Source organism: Typopeltis vanoorti, chromosome 12 (assembly GCF_054136105.1).
Source record: "Typopeltis vanoorti isolate ZY-2024b chromosome 12, IOZ_Tvanoo_1.0, whole genome shotgun sequence".
Classification (NCBI taxonomy): Eukaryota; Metazoa; Arthropoda; class Arachnida; order Uropygi; family Thelyphonidae; genus Typopeltis; species Typopeltis vanoorti.
In genome coordinates, this window is record NC_143560.1 from 51,822,973 (window position 1) to 51,842,590 (window position 19,618).

General features: G+C 35.5%; 1 protein-coding gene across 3 annotated transcripts in view; it reads left to right on the forward strand.

Annotated features, from left to right (window-relative positions):
• Positions 1 to 19,618, forward strand: part of GrlHz (Gustatory receptor-like Holozoa) — a 253,757-nt gene that overhangs the window by 75,298 nt on the left and 158,841 nt on the right. For all 3 annotated transcript variants that reach the window (XM_090401540.1, XM_090401539.1, XM_090401538.1), the window contains exon 3: positions 7,706 to 7,810. In XM_090401540.1, the coding sequence (XP_090257666.1) occupies positions 7,706 to 7,810 (105 nt within the window). The remainder of the gene's footprint in view (positions 1 to 7,705; positions 7,811 to 19,618) is intronic.

Here is a 19,618-nt window from a genome sequence, read left to right on the forward strand (position 1 = left end):
GTTCCGACTCCCTACTTACTACTACGTATCTATTTTCTCTTCTCCTCCACAAACGCTCCCTTCACACGTGCTCGTTTATTTCCACGCGTCTCTATGACAACCGATAGACGTAAACATTCTCGCAAATGTTACATTAGGTTATAAAACTACATTCAGTTATTACATAACGTTAACTTTCATGAAAAGAATAAATAGAATATTTGCATTCCAATAAATGCGTAGTTAAATTACAAATATAAGTTCTTACAATATTGACAAAATAATAAATAAAACAGCTTAATAATATTTAATACATACAGAATCTATTTACCATTAAAACATTTCTTTGATTAAGCAATTAAATATTTGACATAATTAAGGTAGTTATATGATATCAATTACAATTTATGTTATTTACATCAAATAATATTTACAAATATAGTTCTTGTGACGGAAAGTCATATTGGATTCTGAATCAAACAACATTTATTCTATTTTCTACATAATTAGAATCCAACAGAAGGAAATAAATAATCAAGTAAGATATTCATCACCAAGCATGAATCTCTTACCTAGAAATATCTTCGAAGACTAAATAAAAAAAAAAAAAAAACAGGATTTGAAAGGTACTAACTCTATATCAAGATGAAAAACTTGCAAAATAAAGGAAATGTAGCATATATATATATATATGTGTGTGTATGTGTTAAAGATATCAAGAAATGTTATACTTGGTTTTAATCCTTTTCCCAAGGAAGCAAAACAAAATTTTGCACTTGAAATATATTCACGTCTGACTTGCTTATATATAGAGGCTAATGACGTCATATCACTTGCCTTAGTATGTATCCCATAATGCAAAGCCCCCCCCCCCCTTTGGGATGTGTATGATGCAATGCATAATGGGAAGGGTCACTACCCAGACTGGTTTTGATATTTATTGAGGTCCCAATAGTGGGAGCCAGAACCGGGAGAGATACCAAGTTTGAAGTAATGCAGAAGTCATATATATCTCATATACAAGTAGACATAAGGTGCTTGACCTTATTAATAATAATCTTTGGATGAGAGAAAGATGTAGAAAGTTTTTTTACCTTGGGTTTGTTATATGTTAACGATACCAAGAAATTTTATACTTGGTTTTAATCCTTTTTCTTTGTATCTTTAATGTATAATAAACCCAAGGTAAAAAAACTTTTTACATATATCATCATCATCATCATCATCATCAAATTCCTGCCATGTACCCTCAAGGGGTGTACAGGATATGACAGTACTACATGAAAAAATTACATCATTACTAACTTCCTATCTACAATTTTCCTCCAAATCAGTCTGTTACTTGTCAAGACGCCAACATTATCAGATCTTATATTTCTATCGTCTAAGGCACTTTGTACCGTATCAATCCACCTATATCTTGGTCTTCCTCTGGGTCGTTTTCCTGCCAACCTGGCAGAGAACACTTGTTTTGCTAATCTTTCCTCTCCCATTCTATTTAAGTGACCATACCATCTGAGATTAGCTCTGCTAACACATTCCTGGATGCTGACAATGTCAAGTTCTTTCCTAATATCCTCATTTTTAATATGATATTGCCATTGATGCCATCTGTTCACGCCTCTAATCTTTCTCAGGACTCTCATATCTGCGGTCTCTAGTCTTTGGTCAAGTGTTTTACTTCTGACCCAGCTCTCAGATCCATAAGTTAAAATTGGTTTGAACACAGTCTTGTATACAGCTAATTTAGTGTTCTGACTAATTTCTTTCTTATTCCATATGAATTTATTCAATTGGCTTCCCACGATACCAGCTTTGCTGATTCTGTTGTCTATTTCTATATTTAGTTTACCATCTTCAGTAAAAATTGTGCCTAAGTAGCTGAAATGTTTTACTTGTTCCACAGGTTCTCCATTCACAACACAGTTGACATTTTCAATGATTCTGCCTATTTTCATTGTCTTTGTCTTTTTATTGCTGACCTTCATACCATATCTATTACAACAGCTATTCAATTTAGTCAGAGAATCTTGCAGACTTGTAGCGGATTTATTTAGAAGTATAACATCATCCGCATAAAGCAAAGAGCTGACATTAACATCTCCAATTTTGATATCAGGTTTAATACCACATTCCTTCATAATGTGATCCATATAGATAATGAATAACAGAGGGGATAATGTACATCCTTGTCTCACACCAGATTTAACATTAAACCATCTTCCTGTACTTCCTTCAATTCTAACTGCTGACTCACAACTCAAATAAAGACTAAGTATTGCTTGATATAATACCCCATTGACACCATATAACTGCAGCGTATTGAATAGATTCTCTCTTGGCACCTTGTCATATGCCTTTTCCAAATCGACAAAACTTAAATACAGATCTTTGTTATATTCCCATGCTTTCTCGACTATTTGTCGTAAAGTGAAGATCTGATCCTGACAGCCTCTATTTGGTCTGAATCCAGCTTGTTCTTCACCAAGCTTTTCTTCCACAATTCTTCTCAACCGTTTCTCAAGTATACTTGCATAGATCTTGCCAGGAACACTCAGTAGGGAAATACCTCTGTAATTTTCACATTCAGTTTTATTTCCCTTTTTATATATGGGTACTATGAGAGCTCTACTCCAATCATCGGGAATTCGTCCCTCTGTCCAGGCTTTCTGAACTATGCAGTGCAACCACTGTAAGACTCTTATACCACCATACTTCAGCATTTCTGGTCGAATATCATCTACTCCTGCTGCCTTTCCACATTTCAAGCCTTTGATGGCTTTTTCTACTTCAAGTATAGATATGTATTCCTGACTGCATGCCTGGTCAGTGTTTTTTATCACTGTGCTGTCATCACTGCTTGTTTCATTTAGCAGTTTTTCAAAGTAATTACTCCATACTTCAAGGATATCTTTTTCTCCCGTTTTCATTTCACCTTTATCATCTCTAATTCCTTTTACAGCACTCTTTCCTCCATTCCTAAGCTTCTTCAACAACCTCCAGAATATTTTGCCACCTTCTTGATATTTATTTTCTATATTCTTGCCAAAGTCCTCCCATGACTTTTGTTTAGCTAGTTTTACACACTGTTTAGCTTTCTTACATTTGTCTCTGTATTCTGTAAGAGTAAAAGCTGACTTATTTGCCAGGAACTTTTGATATGCTTTCTTCTTTTCCTTCACTGCCTCTTTAACTTCCTGTGTCCACCAGGGAGTTCTGATTTTTTTATCTTTGCACACAACCTCACCACATGCCTCTCTGGCAGAATCAATCAATGTTTCCTTCAGAGTTTGCCACTGAATCTCCAAGGTTTGATTCCTGTTCTCAAATTCTTTCATTTTCTTTTCAATAATATTTCTGTATTTTAGTCTACAGTTTACATCTGAGAGCTGCTCAACTTTTATTCGCTTTAAAACTTTCTTACATGTTATTCTTTTCAATATGAAATTCAATTTTATCCTGCTCAAGACTAAATAGTGATCAATTCCAATTTCAAATCCTCTGTACACTCTGGTGTCCTGCACCAGGGAGAAAACATCACTATCAACAATAACATAGTCAATGAGACTTTTCTTATTCCTAGCCTCTTCTCTCCATGTGAATTTGTGCACATTTTTATGTTGGAACACGGTGTTAGTAATAACCAGTCCATGTCCTGAGCAGAAATCCAACAGATATTTGCCATTATTATTAGCTTTGCTCTTTTCTCCAAATTTTCCCAAAATATTTTTGTATGTCTCACAATCATTTCCTACTCTACTATTTAGATCCCCAACAAGGACCAACTTTTCCTTTTTCATTGTGTCAGTTGCTTTTTCTAAAGCCTCAAAAAATTCCTCCACTTCTACCTTAGTAGAACCTTCTGTGGGACCATAGGCACAAATAAGTCTCATTGTCCAGTTCCCCATTCTCATATTTGCCCACATTACTCTACTTGAGACTGACTGCCATTCAAGAAGATTAGCCTCGTATTTTGTGTTGAATACTATGGCTACTCCTTCTTTTCCTTGATTGTTATTGCCTGAATATAACATTTTGTATTTATTGCTCAGAAAGATCTCACCAGTTTTGGTCTTTTTTGTTTCAGTCACCCCTATTATGTCGATCTGGTACTTATCTAATTCCTCAGCTAGCTCCATTTCTTTGCCATTCAGGCTTCTTACGTTGATAGTACCGATCTTTAACTCTGGTGATGTTGAGTTGGGGTTTGTTTTCAGATTTGCATATTTTACATATATATATATTTATTTATTTATTTAAATGTATATCCTAAACTTTTATACATTAGTACTGTACAGTGAGCCAGCTAAGAATTATATAATCTGGAAACCCTTCTCTAGATTACTAAACATGGAATTTTTTTTAAGCTTCTTTAGACTTCACACCATGAATTGTTGCTCATCTCCCACCTAAGACACCCATAAACATATGTGCTCATGGTGGGATTCAAATTCTCAGCAAGCAGCGGCAATGTTTCTGTTGAATGTGTGCATCCAACAGAAACATTGCTGCTACTTGCTCCAAATCCACCTTCAGGTTGGTGATGCAGGGATGTCATTTCTTGCAGACTACTCTCTCTCAAGCTCCGACTGCAATTTGAAGTCCATCAGATTCAGATTTCCAGATGGCCAATCAGATGATGATATGTGGTTGGGCACATTCACTTCCAACCGCTGCTGTGTAGTCCTTGCCTTGTGTTCAAAAATAGGCAGTGGATCTTCCTATTGGAAGATCCACTGCCTATCGTGAAACAAGGAGATGTTCAGGGGCTATAACACAGGTTCAAGCACAGTGTCTTGATATACTTTCATGGAGGTTTTGATCCCTTTCTCACAGAAATGCAATGTGGATACTCCCACCCCACAAGACATCATCCCCCCACCAAACCATCACTGGCACGGGTTGACCTCTCTGAATCCTGAGTGCTCTGTGCGAGTATATACCTGATTGTTTTGGTGGTTAAATGACTCTTCAGTGGTGAAAATCTTCTTATCTGTGAAGAGGATATCTCTCTGTCTATTGTTTGCATACTGCCAGAGGAATGCTTTTGATTTTATCACCCTCTGCTACATAAGTTATGGCGTCAGGAAGTGTCCAGTAGAACAATGATAGGTTCTCATCTGCAGGTCATCATTTAGTGCACGTGACATTGTTTTTTGCAAAAGATTCATCTTTCGTGACGTCGCTTTCTGTGTTTTCACAGGATTATGGCAGAAGCATGCCTTCACAGCTCTCACAAGCTGTTGCATTCTAATGCAGCATGCTCGACCTAGCTTGATACAGAAGACATTTCTGACTTTGGCAGTCAGAAATGTCTTCTGTATCATTATAACAGTTAATAGTCCGATACACAAATGTCCTATTAATCCTGAGTGCTTTTAGCTTGTTGAAAATAACAGGTGGCTGCATTCCGACCTTGTGAAGTGCTATTATAGCTACATAGTTTTCATAATCTCCCCACTGCATGTTAACCCATAGAGTTAGACCTCTCTCTCTACTGATAATGTTGGTTGCGCACTGTGCCACTAATGGAGCCAGGCTTGCAATTCTGTGGGCAGCGTGTGAGTGTGCGGAAGTTGTAACGGTAGTTATGGGAAGACTGTGTATGTACACGCACAGACAGCTGAATGGGACTGCAATGGTTCCCATCTGTGCCAATTTCTGTGTGGAATTTATAGAAGACTAAACCAAGCACTTAGCACAGCTATACATAAACCAATAGTTTATGTATATGGCTTCATGGCTGAGACACATTTGATACGTTTTTAGTGCATTTAAACAACCAGTGTCCAAAAATACACTTCGCTATAGGAAAAAACAACAACTAAACAGCTATACATGCTAGTTACACAACTCTATCCTTTTCTGTTCATAGGAAACCTCCCAGGAAACTTCCCTCCTCCCACATGCTACTGAATATACTTATATAAGCAATCACACCATCACCCATCCCAACAGTTTGGCATCCTGAAAAGACTTACACACAGAGCCAGGACTATTTGTTCAAATAATGCAGCCCTTGCTACCGAACTCAGGCACCTTTGTAACACTTTTTTAACCAATGACTCCAACCCCTATACAATGGATGGAGTACTGCATGCTCCCCTCCCATCTCTCTTGCAGCTCACACATGAGATCATAACACCCATCCCTTATATTCAGGATCTATCAGAAAAGATAGCTAAAGTTTACTTCAAATTAGTAGATCTATTAACATCTATCTGACAAGTTAGGACTGGCAGACCATGCTCTGGATATTCCTTCACATCATATTAAATGGAAGAAGACAACAGCACCACATAGAATATAATAAATTTAGTTTAATCCTTTATCCAAGTGTGAGCAAACAAAGTTTGCACCTGAAAGTATCTTCAGGACTGGGTTAAGGTGGTACACACCAGGGCAACTCGTTGCAAAGGTGGAGCAAGCTACCAACACTCCTATCCTAGTATCTCCTATAATGCAAAACACATCTCCTTGCGGATATGTCTATTGTTATGCATTAAGGGAAGGGCCACTACCCAGACCGGTTTCGACCTTAATTGAGGTCTCTTCAGTGGGAGCCAGGCCCAAGTATAAACTTTCAGCACCACATAGAAGTTGCTATAAGTTTGAGAGATTATTTTTTGAATCAACATCAACTATGAAACATTCCATGAGCTTCAACAAGTATGGCTGCATTAATTTGCCAAGCAATTTGGGTGATAGTTAGGACCACATTTAGCCTGACTTCTCTAAATTAACCTAGTTTTTATGCTATCTCTAGGTGGTGCCTTGTTAGGACATTTGTTATTTTTCAGTTACAATTTAAATTCTTTCTACAAAAATTACAAGTGTCTGTTTACCATAGTTGTAATTTTTTCTCTGAATTGTTGGTTATAAATCCAGCAAATTATTATTATTATTACATGACACCTCCAGGGAGTCCAAAGACTCATCGAGGGAGGCACTTACTCTACAACTCTCCATCTCCACCATTCAGTCCACCAACTGTATCAAACTGCATCATCTACAACAACAACACCATCTACTGCCCACCACCACTAGTATTTTCGCAGACAATCACAAACATCCATGCCCACGGCAGGATTCAAACCCACAGCCTGTTGGCTGGAGAGCAGATACACTAACCACTCAGCCAACCAGGCCAGCTGCATATTAATAGAAATATTAGTAAGTTGAATAAATAAATAATTCATTTTCTCTTCTGGTGTTTATACCATGAAGACACTGTTAGAAATAACTACTAATACCTAAACCTATCTACACGTGCTCCCAGTAGTTGTGTTTTGAGCTGATATTTTTTTTCAATAATTAGTGTAAACATTATACAGAGCTAAACATTATGCATTATTCATATTGCTGTTTTTCTGGACAGGTCACTGTCCAGAAAAACAGCAAAACATTCACTGAAAAACATTCAAAAATTTTCTGTGAATGCAAAACATTCACAGAAAAACATTCACTGAAAATAGATATATGTATCTATTTTCAGTGAATGAAAATTTCAATGTATCGATTGCGATGTCATTTTCTAGGAAATTTAGTTTACTATTGTGAAGCTTTTGAGCTTTCACTGTTTGCAGTAGTGAGCTTAAAATAGCACTGGTTCTATGGGACTTGCTGTAGCATTTCCTCAGTTTGTTATATCTCATCATTTCATTATAGTGCATGTTTATTGTATTTGTTAACATCAAATAAAGAATAGGGTTTATTTTTTTTTCAGCCATCTGATTATGGTGATTTTCCTTCCATTGAAGTCTCAACATCAGCAGTACTCAATTACTGTAAAAGGAAGGTTTTAGTTCCCTATTTTCGGCTTCTTTCTTTGGTAAATAAAAATAATACCTTTTGATATTTCTTTTTTATTTTTAAAACTTTCTAATGAAATAACTAATATATAATAATTTTTCTTATTATATTATATTTTTTATTGTTAGAAAAATAATATTTGCAACATATTTTACAATGATACCATTTTAGAAATTTATTTATTAAGAAAGGAGGGTCCCCTTCCTTTCCATTTTTGCCACATTTTTTCTGTCCTATTCATTTTCATACTGAATTACAGATCTGTAAACAATATTGCTAACTATTTGGCAAACACTTGTTCATTTAATTTCTCCCCACAGTTATCTCAAAACCAACATTTCATATCAAAATTATGCTTAAAATTATACTTGCTAATTTGAAAGTAGAGAATCAAATATGGTATGTTCCAGCCATTCAGGTTTTCAAATAAGCAGATATGGTCTCACATTGGGACACAATTCTCTTTACTGTTTTAAGGATACTTGTGACATAAAATTGAATGATATGTGCACGTAAACACAAGAAAGATATTTAATTAACCAAATATTTCGGTCTGGAAATAGCAGACCATCCTCAGTGGTATTACAAGAACAGTTTTAAAAAATACAAGCTGGAATACTAACAATAGATTAAAACTAGAACACGCAGCGTGTTCTATTTTTAACGATCTATTGTTAGTATTCTAGCTTGTATTTTTTAAAACTGTTCTTGTAATACCACTGAGGATGGTCTGCTATTTCCAGACCGAAATATTTGGTTAATTAAATATCTTTCTTGTGTTTACGTGCATATATCATTCAACACAATTCTCTACCATCTAAAGACCTTTGCTAACATTCATATATTATTATTATTATTATTATACAGATATCTCCTGGAGTCAGATGACTCATCATGAGAGATGTGTTATTCTCACTAACCATCATTCACACAATACCTATCATACCTCTCCTTAAATTCATTCACTGGTGAAGCACCCACAACCACTTCTGGCAACTCATTCCACCCATTTGTCACCCTCCAAACAAAAAGTCTACTCCCAACACCCTTGCTAACTACACTCTTACACAACTTCCACTGGTGACCCGATGTTCTCTCTCTCTCTCTCCCCCCCTTCTTGCCATGCACTGGGAAAAAAAAGTCTTCAGGGACAATCCTATTAAACCCCTTTAATAACTTAAATGCTTCTATCATATCTCCTGTTTTTTGCCTATTAGCTAATTTTTGAATCCCACAGACCATCAATCTATTTTCATAGGAAGCATTCCACACACACACACACACACCTGCCACAATCTTTGTCACTTGCCTCTGGATCCTCCCCATAACTTCTTCACAGAATCCAGAAGTCCAGATCTGTGTGAAGCAGTCCAGATGTGGCCTTATATAGGGGAAACAATAATCTCTCTATCCTGCTTGTTAGTGTGTTCTTCAACAACCACATAACCTGTTGTGCTGCTTTTTTTACCTTTGCAGTATGCCCTCGAAACTTCAACTCACTGTCCACAATCACGTTCAAGTCCCTGGCCTCATGTTTCCTGCAGTTCAGTCCCCTCAATATAGCACACAGCTTCTGATCTCTTCTCAGAGTACATCACCTTACACTTGGCCACATTAAACTGGTAGGCATATATCTTTCCCCATACTGCTAGTCTATTTACGTCTTCCTACAGGATCTCTGCAAAACCTTCATTTACCATTGCTCTTCCCAGTTTAACGTCATCAGTAAATAAGTGAATATTTCCTGTGGGATCATTTCCTGTATCATTGATATGCAAAATAAACAATAGAGGACCAAATACTGAGCTGTATGGTACACCACTGGACACTTGCCTTCTCCTGGACTCAACTCTTCCATAAACCACTCTCTGATATCTGTTCATCACTCACCCTCTAATCCAAATCACCAGATTCATATCCATCCCCATTTGCTCCAATTTATGCAATAGAATTCTATGTGGAATCTTGTCAAATGCTTTTGAAAGACTGGCAACATCACTGAGTAGCCATTTCCTTTATCCAACTCCATTGTTGCCTGATTATAAAAAGTAAGCAGATCACTAAGGCAAAACCTACCCTTCAAAACCATGTTGTCCCTTATAGACTGTCATATTCCTATCTACCCAGTCGTGAATTCTGTTTGTTACCGTTTTCTCCAATACCTTAACCACTACCACTTCCAAGATGTTGATTGGCCTACAATTTGCTTCTGTCTTGGAGCCTCCTTTATGTAATTGGACTATTTTGCCCTCTTTCCACTCCATTGGACCAATATGACATCTAATCCACAGCTGTGTTCAAAAAGTGCTGATGGTGGGGAGATAACTGTTAAACTGTGAATGAAATTGTTTTGTATAATTTTGTTGTTTTTTTCATTCATATTTAACATACTATACCATATACCAAGCAAGACTTGTGTAAATATTATTTAATGTAAACAACTTATTTTACAATTTAATATTCATATAACTACCTTTTGTCTACTATTTAATTATTTAATCAAGATATATGTATTAATAATGAAAAGACTGTATTAAATATTATTAAGCTATTTTAATTATTACTATGTTAATATTATAAGAACTTGTATTTGATAATTTAACTGCGCATTATTTGAAATGTAAATATTCTCTATTTATTCCTGTTTGTAGAGTTTAACGTTATGTAATAGCTCAATTTTATTATATTTTGTTTTGTTGTCATGGAAACGTATGTAAGTGAGCGAGCACGTTTTGGAACACCACGTAAGGTTTATTGAAAAGAGTTTTAGAAAGAAATCACGAGAAGAATTTAGGCGGGAAGAATATATATATGGAGCATTAGAGATTTATAAGAGAGAGAGATTGGCATTAGGCTGGAATCGGAGCATTCGGCATTCGAAAATCACAGTGCGATAATAGCGAGTCGGCAAGTCACTCAAGCAGCTAAATAAAGTCTACTAGTCGAGAAGCGGTTAGCTAATAAGTTGTAGAACAACAATTATAGCTATGAAAAAAAGGCTGAGAGACTATTAAATAGACTAGAGACACTTGAGTTGAGATTTAGTTTCAGCGCCGACCTTTCAAGGACATACGGAACCTTGAAGTATAGTCTACTTGAAGTATAAAGAATGAGTAGAGGCTGTGAAAACTGAAGTTTAACCATAGTTGTATTCAGAAGTATAGTGCTTAAAGAATTAATTGAATGTTGAGGTTTTGCAATATTTTAAGTACATTCATTTCTTCAACCTCTATTTTCCTATCGGTCAGTGTCACATCTGTCATTGCAATGTCACCACTGGTACATCTTGCAAAATTCCCATTCAGTAATTGAACCATTCGGTTTGGTTTTGTTATCTCCCCACCATCAGCACTTTTTTGCGCCATTTTGTTGGATCCTTCTTGTTCTTAAGCTATACTTTGGATCCGACATGATTACTATTACGATGTTCTTAACTAATTGATACGTTGTAAGTTGATTTCTAATTCAAATATAAAGAAAATTTATATTTAAAGACTTAAAATTTAAAATTTAAAAAAAAATTTAAATGGTAAGGGGTTGTTATAGGATCAATGGTGGAGAAGTTCTACAGAGAATAGTGGGAGATCAGGGGAGATCCAGAGGTCATCCCTGGAAACTGTATAAAGAGGGTGTGAGTAGGGGAGTGAGAGGCAGGTTTTTTTCGTGCAGAGTTGTGAATGATTGGAATGCCTTGCCTGAGAGTATGGTGTCTGCAAGGTGTTTGAATGTGTTTAAGACCCGGTATGATGAGATGTGTGTGAGATAAAAAGACCCAGTATGATGAGATGTGTGTGAGATAAAAAGACCTCCTAGATGAGTCTTTGACTCCATGAGGTCTTGTTTAATAATAATAATAATAATAATAATAATAATAAGACTGCGCCACTTTATATCTGAATTAGTTCAAGAATTGAAGATAAACCAACTCTCAACTACCCTTCCTTTATATGTTGTTATTATAAATACTGGCCGAGTATATTTAACCTTTTTATCACTCCCGCTTTGGTTCGAATATTTTATGAATGGTGCAGTAAAAGAGATTAAGGCAAAATACAACTTTTGATTAACAAAAACAAACATTTAATTTTAAAATCACAAATTTTACACTTAACTTCAAATAGCTAATTAAGTTATTAGAAACTCTTCAGCCTTCCTGGCAATACAGTCATGCAAACTCAGACAATGGTAATTCTGCTATCTCTACTTTACAGTCTTCTCACAGTTCCTTAAATTCCAAATACAATAAAATTTTCAGTAATACTTCTTCACAAACAATCACTTTTAATTTTACACTTCGGCTAATTCTCCACAATAGTTACTGTTAGTATCAGGGAATTCTAAGATGAAACTAACACACTTCTCTGTACAGAAATATTAAGGTTGGAATAATCTTACCGATAATCCTTTCTTCTTCATTTACTTATACGTAAACACTTTTTATAACTGTAAACAATTTGAACAGTAAACAGCACTCATTAAAATAATTCTTCTAAGCAATAATAACTGAATTAATCATCGGTCACAATACACATAAACAAACGTTGTTGCATAAAGTACTACCTATCACTCATGAAATAAAGCAATACAATAATTCCTTAACTTTAGGTTTTATATGCACAGTTGTTCATCCCTCCGGCATTCAATTAATTCTTTAAGCACTATACTTCTGAATACAACTATCGTTAAACTTCAGTTTTCACAGCCTCTACTCATTCTCTATACTTCAAGTAGACTATACTTCAAGGTTCCGTATGTCCTTGAAAGGTCGGCGCTGAAACTAAATCTCAACTCAAGTGTCTCTAGTCTATTTAATAGTCTCTCAGCCTTTTTTTCATAGCTATAATTGTTGTTCTACAACTTATTAGCTAACCGCTTCTCGACTAGTAGACTTTATTTAGCTGCTTGAGTGACTTGCCGACTCGCTATTATCGCACTGTGATTTTCGAATGCCGAATGCTCCGATTCCAGCCTAATGCCAATCTCTCTCTCTTATAAATCTCTAATGCTCCATATATATATTCTTCCCGCCTAAATTCTTCTCGTGATTTCTTTCTAAAACTCTTTTCAATAAACCTTACGTGGTGTTCCAAAACATGCTTGCTCACTTACATACGTTTCCATGACAACAAAACAAAATATAATAAAATTGAGCTATTACATAACGTTAAACTTTACAAACAGGAATAAATAGAGAATATTTACATTTCAAATAATGCACAGTTAAATTATCAAATACAAGTTCTTATAATATTAACATAGTAATAATTAAAATAGCTTAATAATATTTAATACAGTCTTTTCATTATTAATACATATATCTTGATTAAATAATTAAATATTAGACAAAAGGTAGTTATATGAATATTAAATTGTAAAATAAGTTGTTTACATTAAATAATATTTACACAAGTCTTGCTTGGTATATGGTATAGTATGTTAAATATGAATGAAAAAAAACAACAAAATTATACAAAACAATTTCATTCACAGTTTAACAGTTATCTCCCCACCATCAGCACTTTTTTTTAACGTCATCTTCCGATAATCATTCTGTTAATAATTAGTGAGATTTTTATATAGAGGATATTCATAGAGATGATCTCTTTTTATTAGCAATTATTTTTTTTATATTTCCAAGTGTACCTATATATTATTATATGCACAAGGGTTCACTCCAATTGGTGCAATGATCTTAACTCTTTCTTTCGGAATCCAAATAATCACTGACTCAAGACCAAAATACAAAATAAACACATTTAATAAAACAAAAACAATATATATATACACTTCAAACAATATTACATAACTATAACTACAAATTAATTGGATCCAAGGCCTTTTAAAAATAAACTTACACTTAGCACTTTGTATTCACAATGACAAAATGTTCATAGCAGGTTTCTCTCTCTGTCAAGACCCTTTTCCGAAGTTATATGACTTTATTCTTCATTTTCACAGGATCCCTTTCATCACTCATGTAACATACATAAATTCTTCCTGACTTAATTCTGTCTCTTTTCTTCAGTAGAAATAATAGTCAGATCCGGCATCCTTAATACAGATGAAACTTCCTAATCAGAGTTTTCTCGAACATTCCTTTAGAATGTAAATAGCAAATTCTTCTTTTATTCACTAAATGCTTATTGACAGTCTTAACTCTTCCAATTAAAAAAATCACAGTTCTACGATTCCCTTTTCGGAATCTCCTATAAATCTTCCAATTATCGTTTCCTCCACTATTCCTTTTAAAACGCCTATAGCAATATTTCCCTTTTATTTATCAATACTTATTTCACATTAAACTTAATAGTTCCATGATTCCTTTTTCGGAATATACTATTAATTTTCCTCCGACTGTCACAAAAAAAACTCAAGTTCCTCCGAACCTAAATATCTGCCAGCCTGTGATCTAATTTTCTCCCGAACGCTCTTGTTTACAGCCGTTACTCAGATACCGAACGCTTTCCTGTCAGCTGTCAATCACACATCAAACTTCTCGGCGAGCATGCGCACTCCTTGAAAATGGCAAGCAAGAAACTAGGTGTAATGGCTGGCACATTGTCTCAGTTAGCGACAAGAGAATGTCTTCATAAAACACAACTTTTGATAATTTTAAATTACAATAAAATTCTTGTAAATAATACAAATATCAAATAATCCAGTAAGTACATAAATTTTTAACTGCTTTACATATCATTTTTGGCAAAACAATTTCAATAACGGGCACATCGCAAGTGCCAACAATGCATGTTATGAAACTAAAACTAATAAACATTCTAACATAAACAATGCGTAAAAATATTCAGAATTTTAAATTATGATAATTTTTCAATTCCTTCTTTTACTTGCAACATACTGAAAGAACTGTTTAGGGTTTCTTTTGGCCTCATCAGCTAGCTCATGAGGCCAAAAGAAACTCTCATAATTAGCTTTGGCCTTCTTTACCATGCTAGTCACCCTTCTTGCCTGCACCTTATACTGTTCATGGGCGTGCTGTTCACGTTTTTCTTTATAATTCCTCCAAAACTTTTATTTGTGTGCAGCTCCTGCTTAACGAAGCTATTCATCTATCTAGTTCTTACCTGATTAACCATTTGACTCTAGGCAGCCTAGCTTCATTGGTTAGTGTTATATTCTCTGATGTGATGATAATGATTCAGCACTCTTGAACCTCAAGTCGCTCCATTACATGTTGCCTCAGGTAATTATCTCTCAGCAGCTGTATAAATTCCATTTCCTTCTTTACCTGTGACCATTCCTCCTCCCACTCTATGTCCCCATAAGCTGAAATTCCCCCTCCCCAAAAAAAAAGTGATTAGAAAAAGTTCCTCTAATTGGTGACTAAAATTGAATTTAGGACACACTTTCTTTGGGCAGTCTTAACACCTTGGATGCACAGACCACTTCCACTGAACTACACAGGTTCATGTAATATACTAGGATTGGAATGCACAATTTGTTAGCTGCAAAATGGAGATCCTGCTTACTTGCCTATTCAAGTTAAGAGACTGGGGTTTGTGTTTGTAATGAGGCTTTACTTTATCAGTTTACTGATTTTACTGACACTGTGTAAAACTAGCTAAACAAAAGTCATGGGAGGACTTTGGCAAGAACATAGAAAATAAATATCAAGAAGGTGGTAAGATATTCTGGAGGTTGTTGAAGAAGCTTAGAAATGGAGGAAGGTGTGTTGTAAAAGGAGTTAGAGATGATAAAGGTGACATGAAAACGAGAGAAAAAGATATCCTTGAAGTATGGAGCAATTACTTCGAAAAATTGCTAAATGAAACAAGCAGTGATAGCACAGTGATAAAAAAACACTCAACAGGCATACAGTCAGGAATACATATCCATACTTGAAGTATGGATATGAATACATATCCATACTTCAATGTGGAAAGGCAGCAGGAGTAGATGATATTCGACCAGAAATGCTGAAGTATGATGGTATAAAAGTCTTACAGTGGCTGCACTGCATAGTTCAGAAAGCCTGGATTGAGGGACGAATTCCCATGATTGGAGTAGAGCCCTAATAGTACCCATATATAAAAAGGGAAATAAAACTGAATGTGAGAATTACAGATGTATTTCCCTACTGAGTGTTCCTGGCAAGATCTATGCAGGTATACTTGAGAAACGGTTGAAGAATTGTGGAAGAAAAGCTTGGTGAAGAACAAGCTGAATTCAGGCCAAATAGAGGCTGTCAGGATCAGATCTTCACTTTACAACAAATAGTTGAGAAAGCATGGGAATATAACAAAGATCTGTATTTAAGTTTTGTCGATCTGGAAAAGGCATATGACAAGGTGCCAAGAGTTCTCTCTTCAAAATTCTACAGTTGTATGGTGTCAATGGGGCATTATATCAAGCAATACTTAGTCTGTATTTGAGTTGTAAGTCAGCAGTTAGAATTGAAGGAAGTACAGGAAGATAGTTTAATGTTAAAACTGGTGTGAGACAAGGATGCACATTATTGCCACTGTTATTCATTATCTATATGGATCACATTATGAAGGAAAGTGGTATTAAACATGATATCTGAATTGGAGATGTTAATGTCAGCTCTTTGCTTTATGCGGACGATGTTATACTTCTAAATAAATCCGCTACAAGTTTGCAAGATTCCCTGACTAAATTGAATAACTGTTGTAATAGATATGGTATGAAGGTGAGCATTATAAAGACAAAGACAATGAAAATAGGTAGAATTATTGAAAATGTCAACTGTGTTTTGAATGGTGAACCTGTGGAACAAGTAAAACATTTCAGCTACTTAGGCACGATTTTTAGTGAAGATGGTAAATTAAATATAGAAATAGACAACAGAATCAACAATGCTGGTATGGTGGGAAGTCAATTGAATAAATTCATATGGAATAAGAGAGAAATTAGTCGCAACACTAAATTAGCTGTTTACAAGACAGTGTTCAAACCAGTTTTAACTTATGGATCTGAAAGTGGGTCAGAAGTGAAACACTTGGCCAAAGACTAGAGACCGCAGATATGAGAGTCCTGAGAAAGATTAGCAGCGTGAACAGATGGCATCAATGCCAATACCATATTAAAAACGAGGATATTAGGAAAGAACCTGACATTGTCAGCATCCAGGAATGTGTTAGAAGAGCTAATCTGGTGGTATGGTCATTTAAACAGAATGGACAAGGAAAGATTAGCAAAACAAGCTTTCCCTGCCAGGTTGGCAGGAAAATGACGATATAGGTTGATTGATATGGTACAAAGTGCCTCAGACGATAGAAATATAAGATCTGATAATGTTGGAGTCTTGACAAGTAACAGACTGATTTGGAGGAAAATTGTAGATAGGAAGTTAGTAATGATGTAAATTTTTCATATAGTACTATCATATCTTGTACACCCCCTTGAGGGTACATGACTGAAATTTGATGATGATGATGATTTTACTGAATACATTAAATACTAAATGACGATATTAATCCTAGTTATTAAATCATTAAACTGATGTTCAGTTTTTATTCTTTAGTTCATTTCTTTGTAATCATTTCATGAATGTGATTCTGAATAGTAATATCTGAACATATCTTTGTGTGTGTGTGTGTGTATCTTCCCCTATACACACACATGCATGCATACATAGACACAGTATAGGGGAAACACACTCAGACAATAGCTTTTGGAAAGAAAGTTTGTTACTAAGTAAGTACCTTTCCAAACCATCATCACACCCATTTAAAGTTGTAAACCTAATAGCATATTTTGACTTCGGGTGAATTGAGAGCTAGATAATCCAAAACTCCTGCTATAGATACTTAACATGGTACTTTTTTTAAAGCACTAGAGGTCCCAATAAGCAGTATCATGGTCTCATACTCATCACCATTATCCTGCCATGTACCTTCAAGGGATTTACAGGATATGATAGTACTACATGAAAAATTTACCTCATTACTAACTTCCTATCTACAATTTTTCTCCAAATCAGTCTCTGTTACTTGTCAAGACCCCAACATTATCAGATCTTATATTTGTATCGTCTAAGGCACTTTGTACCATATCAATCCACCTATATCTTGGTCTTCCTCTGGGTCGTTTTCCTGCCAACAGGGTGGAGAACACTTGTTTTGCTAATCTTTCCTCATTCATTCTGTTTAAGTGACCATACCACCTGAGATTAGCTCTGCTAATGCATTCCTGGATGCTGACAATGCCAAGTTCTTTCCTAATATCCTTGTTTTTAATATGATATTGCCATTGATGCCATCTGTTCACGCCTCTAATCTTTCTCAGGACTCTCATATCTGCGGTCTCTAGTCTTTGGTCAAGTGTTTTACTTTTGACCCAGCTCTCAGATCCATAAGTTAAAACTGGTTTGAACACCGTCTTGTATACAGCTAATTTAGTGTTCTGACTAATTTCTCTCTTATTCCATATGAATTTATTCAACTGACTTCCTACCATACCAGCTTTGTTGATTCTGTTGTCTATTTCCATATTTAATTTACCATCTTCACTAAAAATCATGCCTAAGTAGCTGAAATGTTTTACTTGTTCCACAAGTTCTCTGTTCACAACGCAGTTGACATTTTCAACGATTCTGCCTATTTTCATTGTCTTTGTCTTTTTATTGCTGACCTTCATGCCATATCTATTACAACAGTTATTCAATTTAGTCAGGGAATCTTGCAGACTTGTAGTGGATTTATTTAGAAGTATAACATCGTCTGCATAAAGCAGAAAGCTGTCATTAACATCTCCAATGTTGATATCATGTTTAATACCACTTTCCTTCATAATGTGGTCCATATAGATAATGAATAACAGAGGGGATAATGTACACCCTTGTCTCCAGTGGCGCACTCAGGATTTAATCTTGGAGGGGACCGAGTACTCAAGATTTAATCTTTTTTTTGGGGGGGGGGGGGGAGGGAAACGTGCGCTAATGGTTTAATCTTGGGTGGGGGCCGAGTTGAGTATATGCTTTGAGAATACACACCACGCATTGCATATGACCTATGACTGAGCATCTGATCGCCAATACATGATACCCATGATCACTGGCCGGCTTGGGTAAACAAAGAGTATTTCCTCTGCATTACTTCGTTCACCTTACGTTCACAACAACAGTGATTCCTGACAGCCAGAGGGTATTCCCACCTTATGTGTCCGCCAATTCATAAGTAGTATAGAAATAGAAGACACAAAACAACATAAATTTAAAAAAAAAAATTTTTAATTATTTTTTTTTTCAAACTTTTTCCCCTTTTTCTTTTGGCGGGACCACGGCCCCTTGCCCCCTCCCCCTTCCTGGGTACGCCAATGCTTGTCTCACACCAGAATTAACATTAAACCATCTTTCAGTACTTCAGTTCTAATTGCTGACTTACAATTCAAATAAAGGCTATGTATTGTTGATATAATGCCCCATTGACACCATATAACTGTAGTGTGTTTAATAGCTTCTCTCTTGGCACCTTGTCATATGCCTTTTCCAGATCGACAAAACTTAAATACAGATTTTTGTTATATTCCCATGATTTCTCAACTATTTGTCATAAAGTGAAGATCTGTTCCTGACAGCCTCTATTTGGCCTGAATCCAGCTTGTTCTTCACCAAGCTTTTCTTCCAAAATTCTTCTCAACCATTTCTCAAGTATACTCGATAAATCTTACCCAGGAACACTCAGTAGGAAAATACCTCTGTAATTCTCACATTCAGTTTTATTTCCATTTTTTATATATGGGTACTATGAGAGCTCTACTCCAATCATTGGGAATCCATCCCTCTGTCCAGTCCTTCTGAAGTATGCAGGGCAGCCACTGTAAGACTTTTATACCACCATACTTCAGC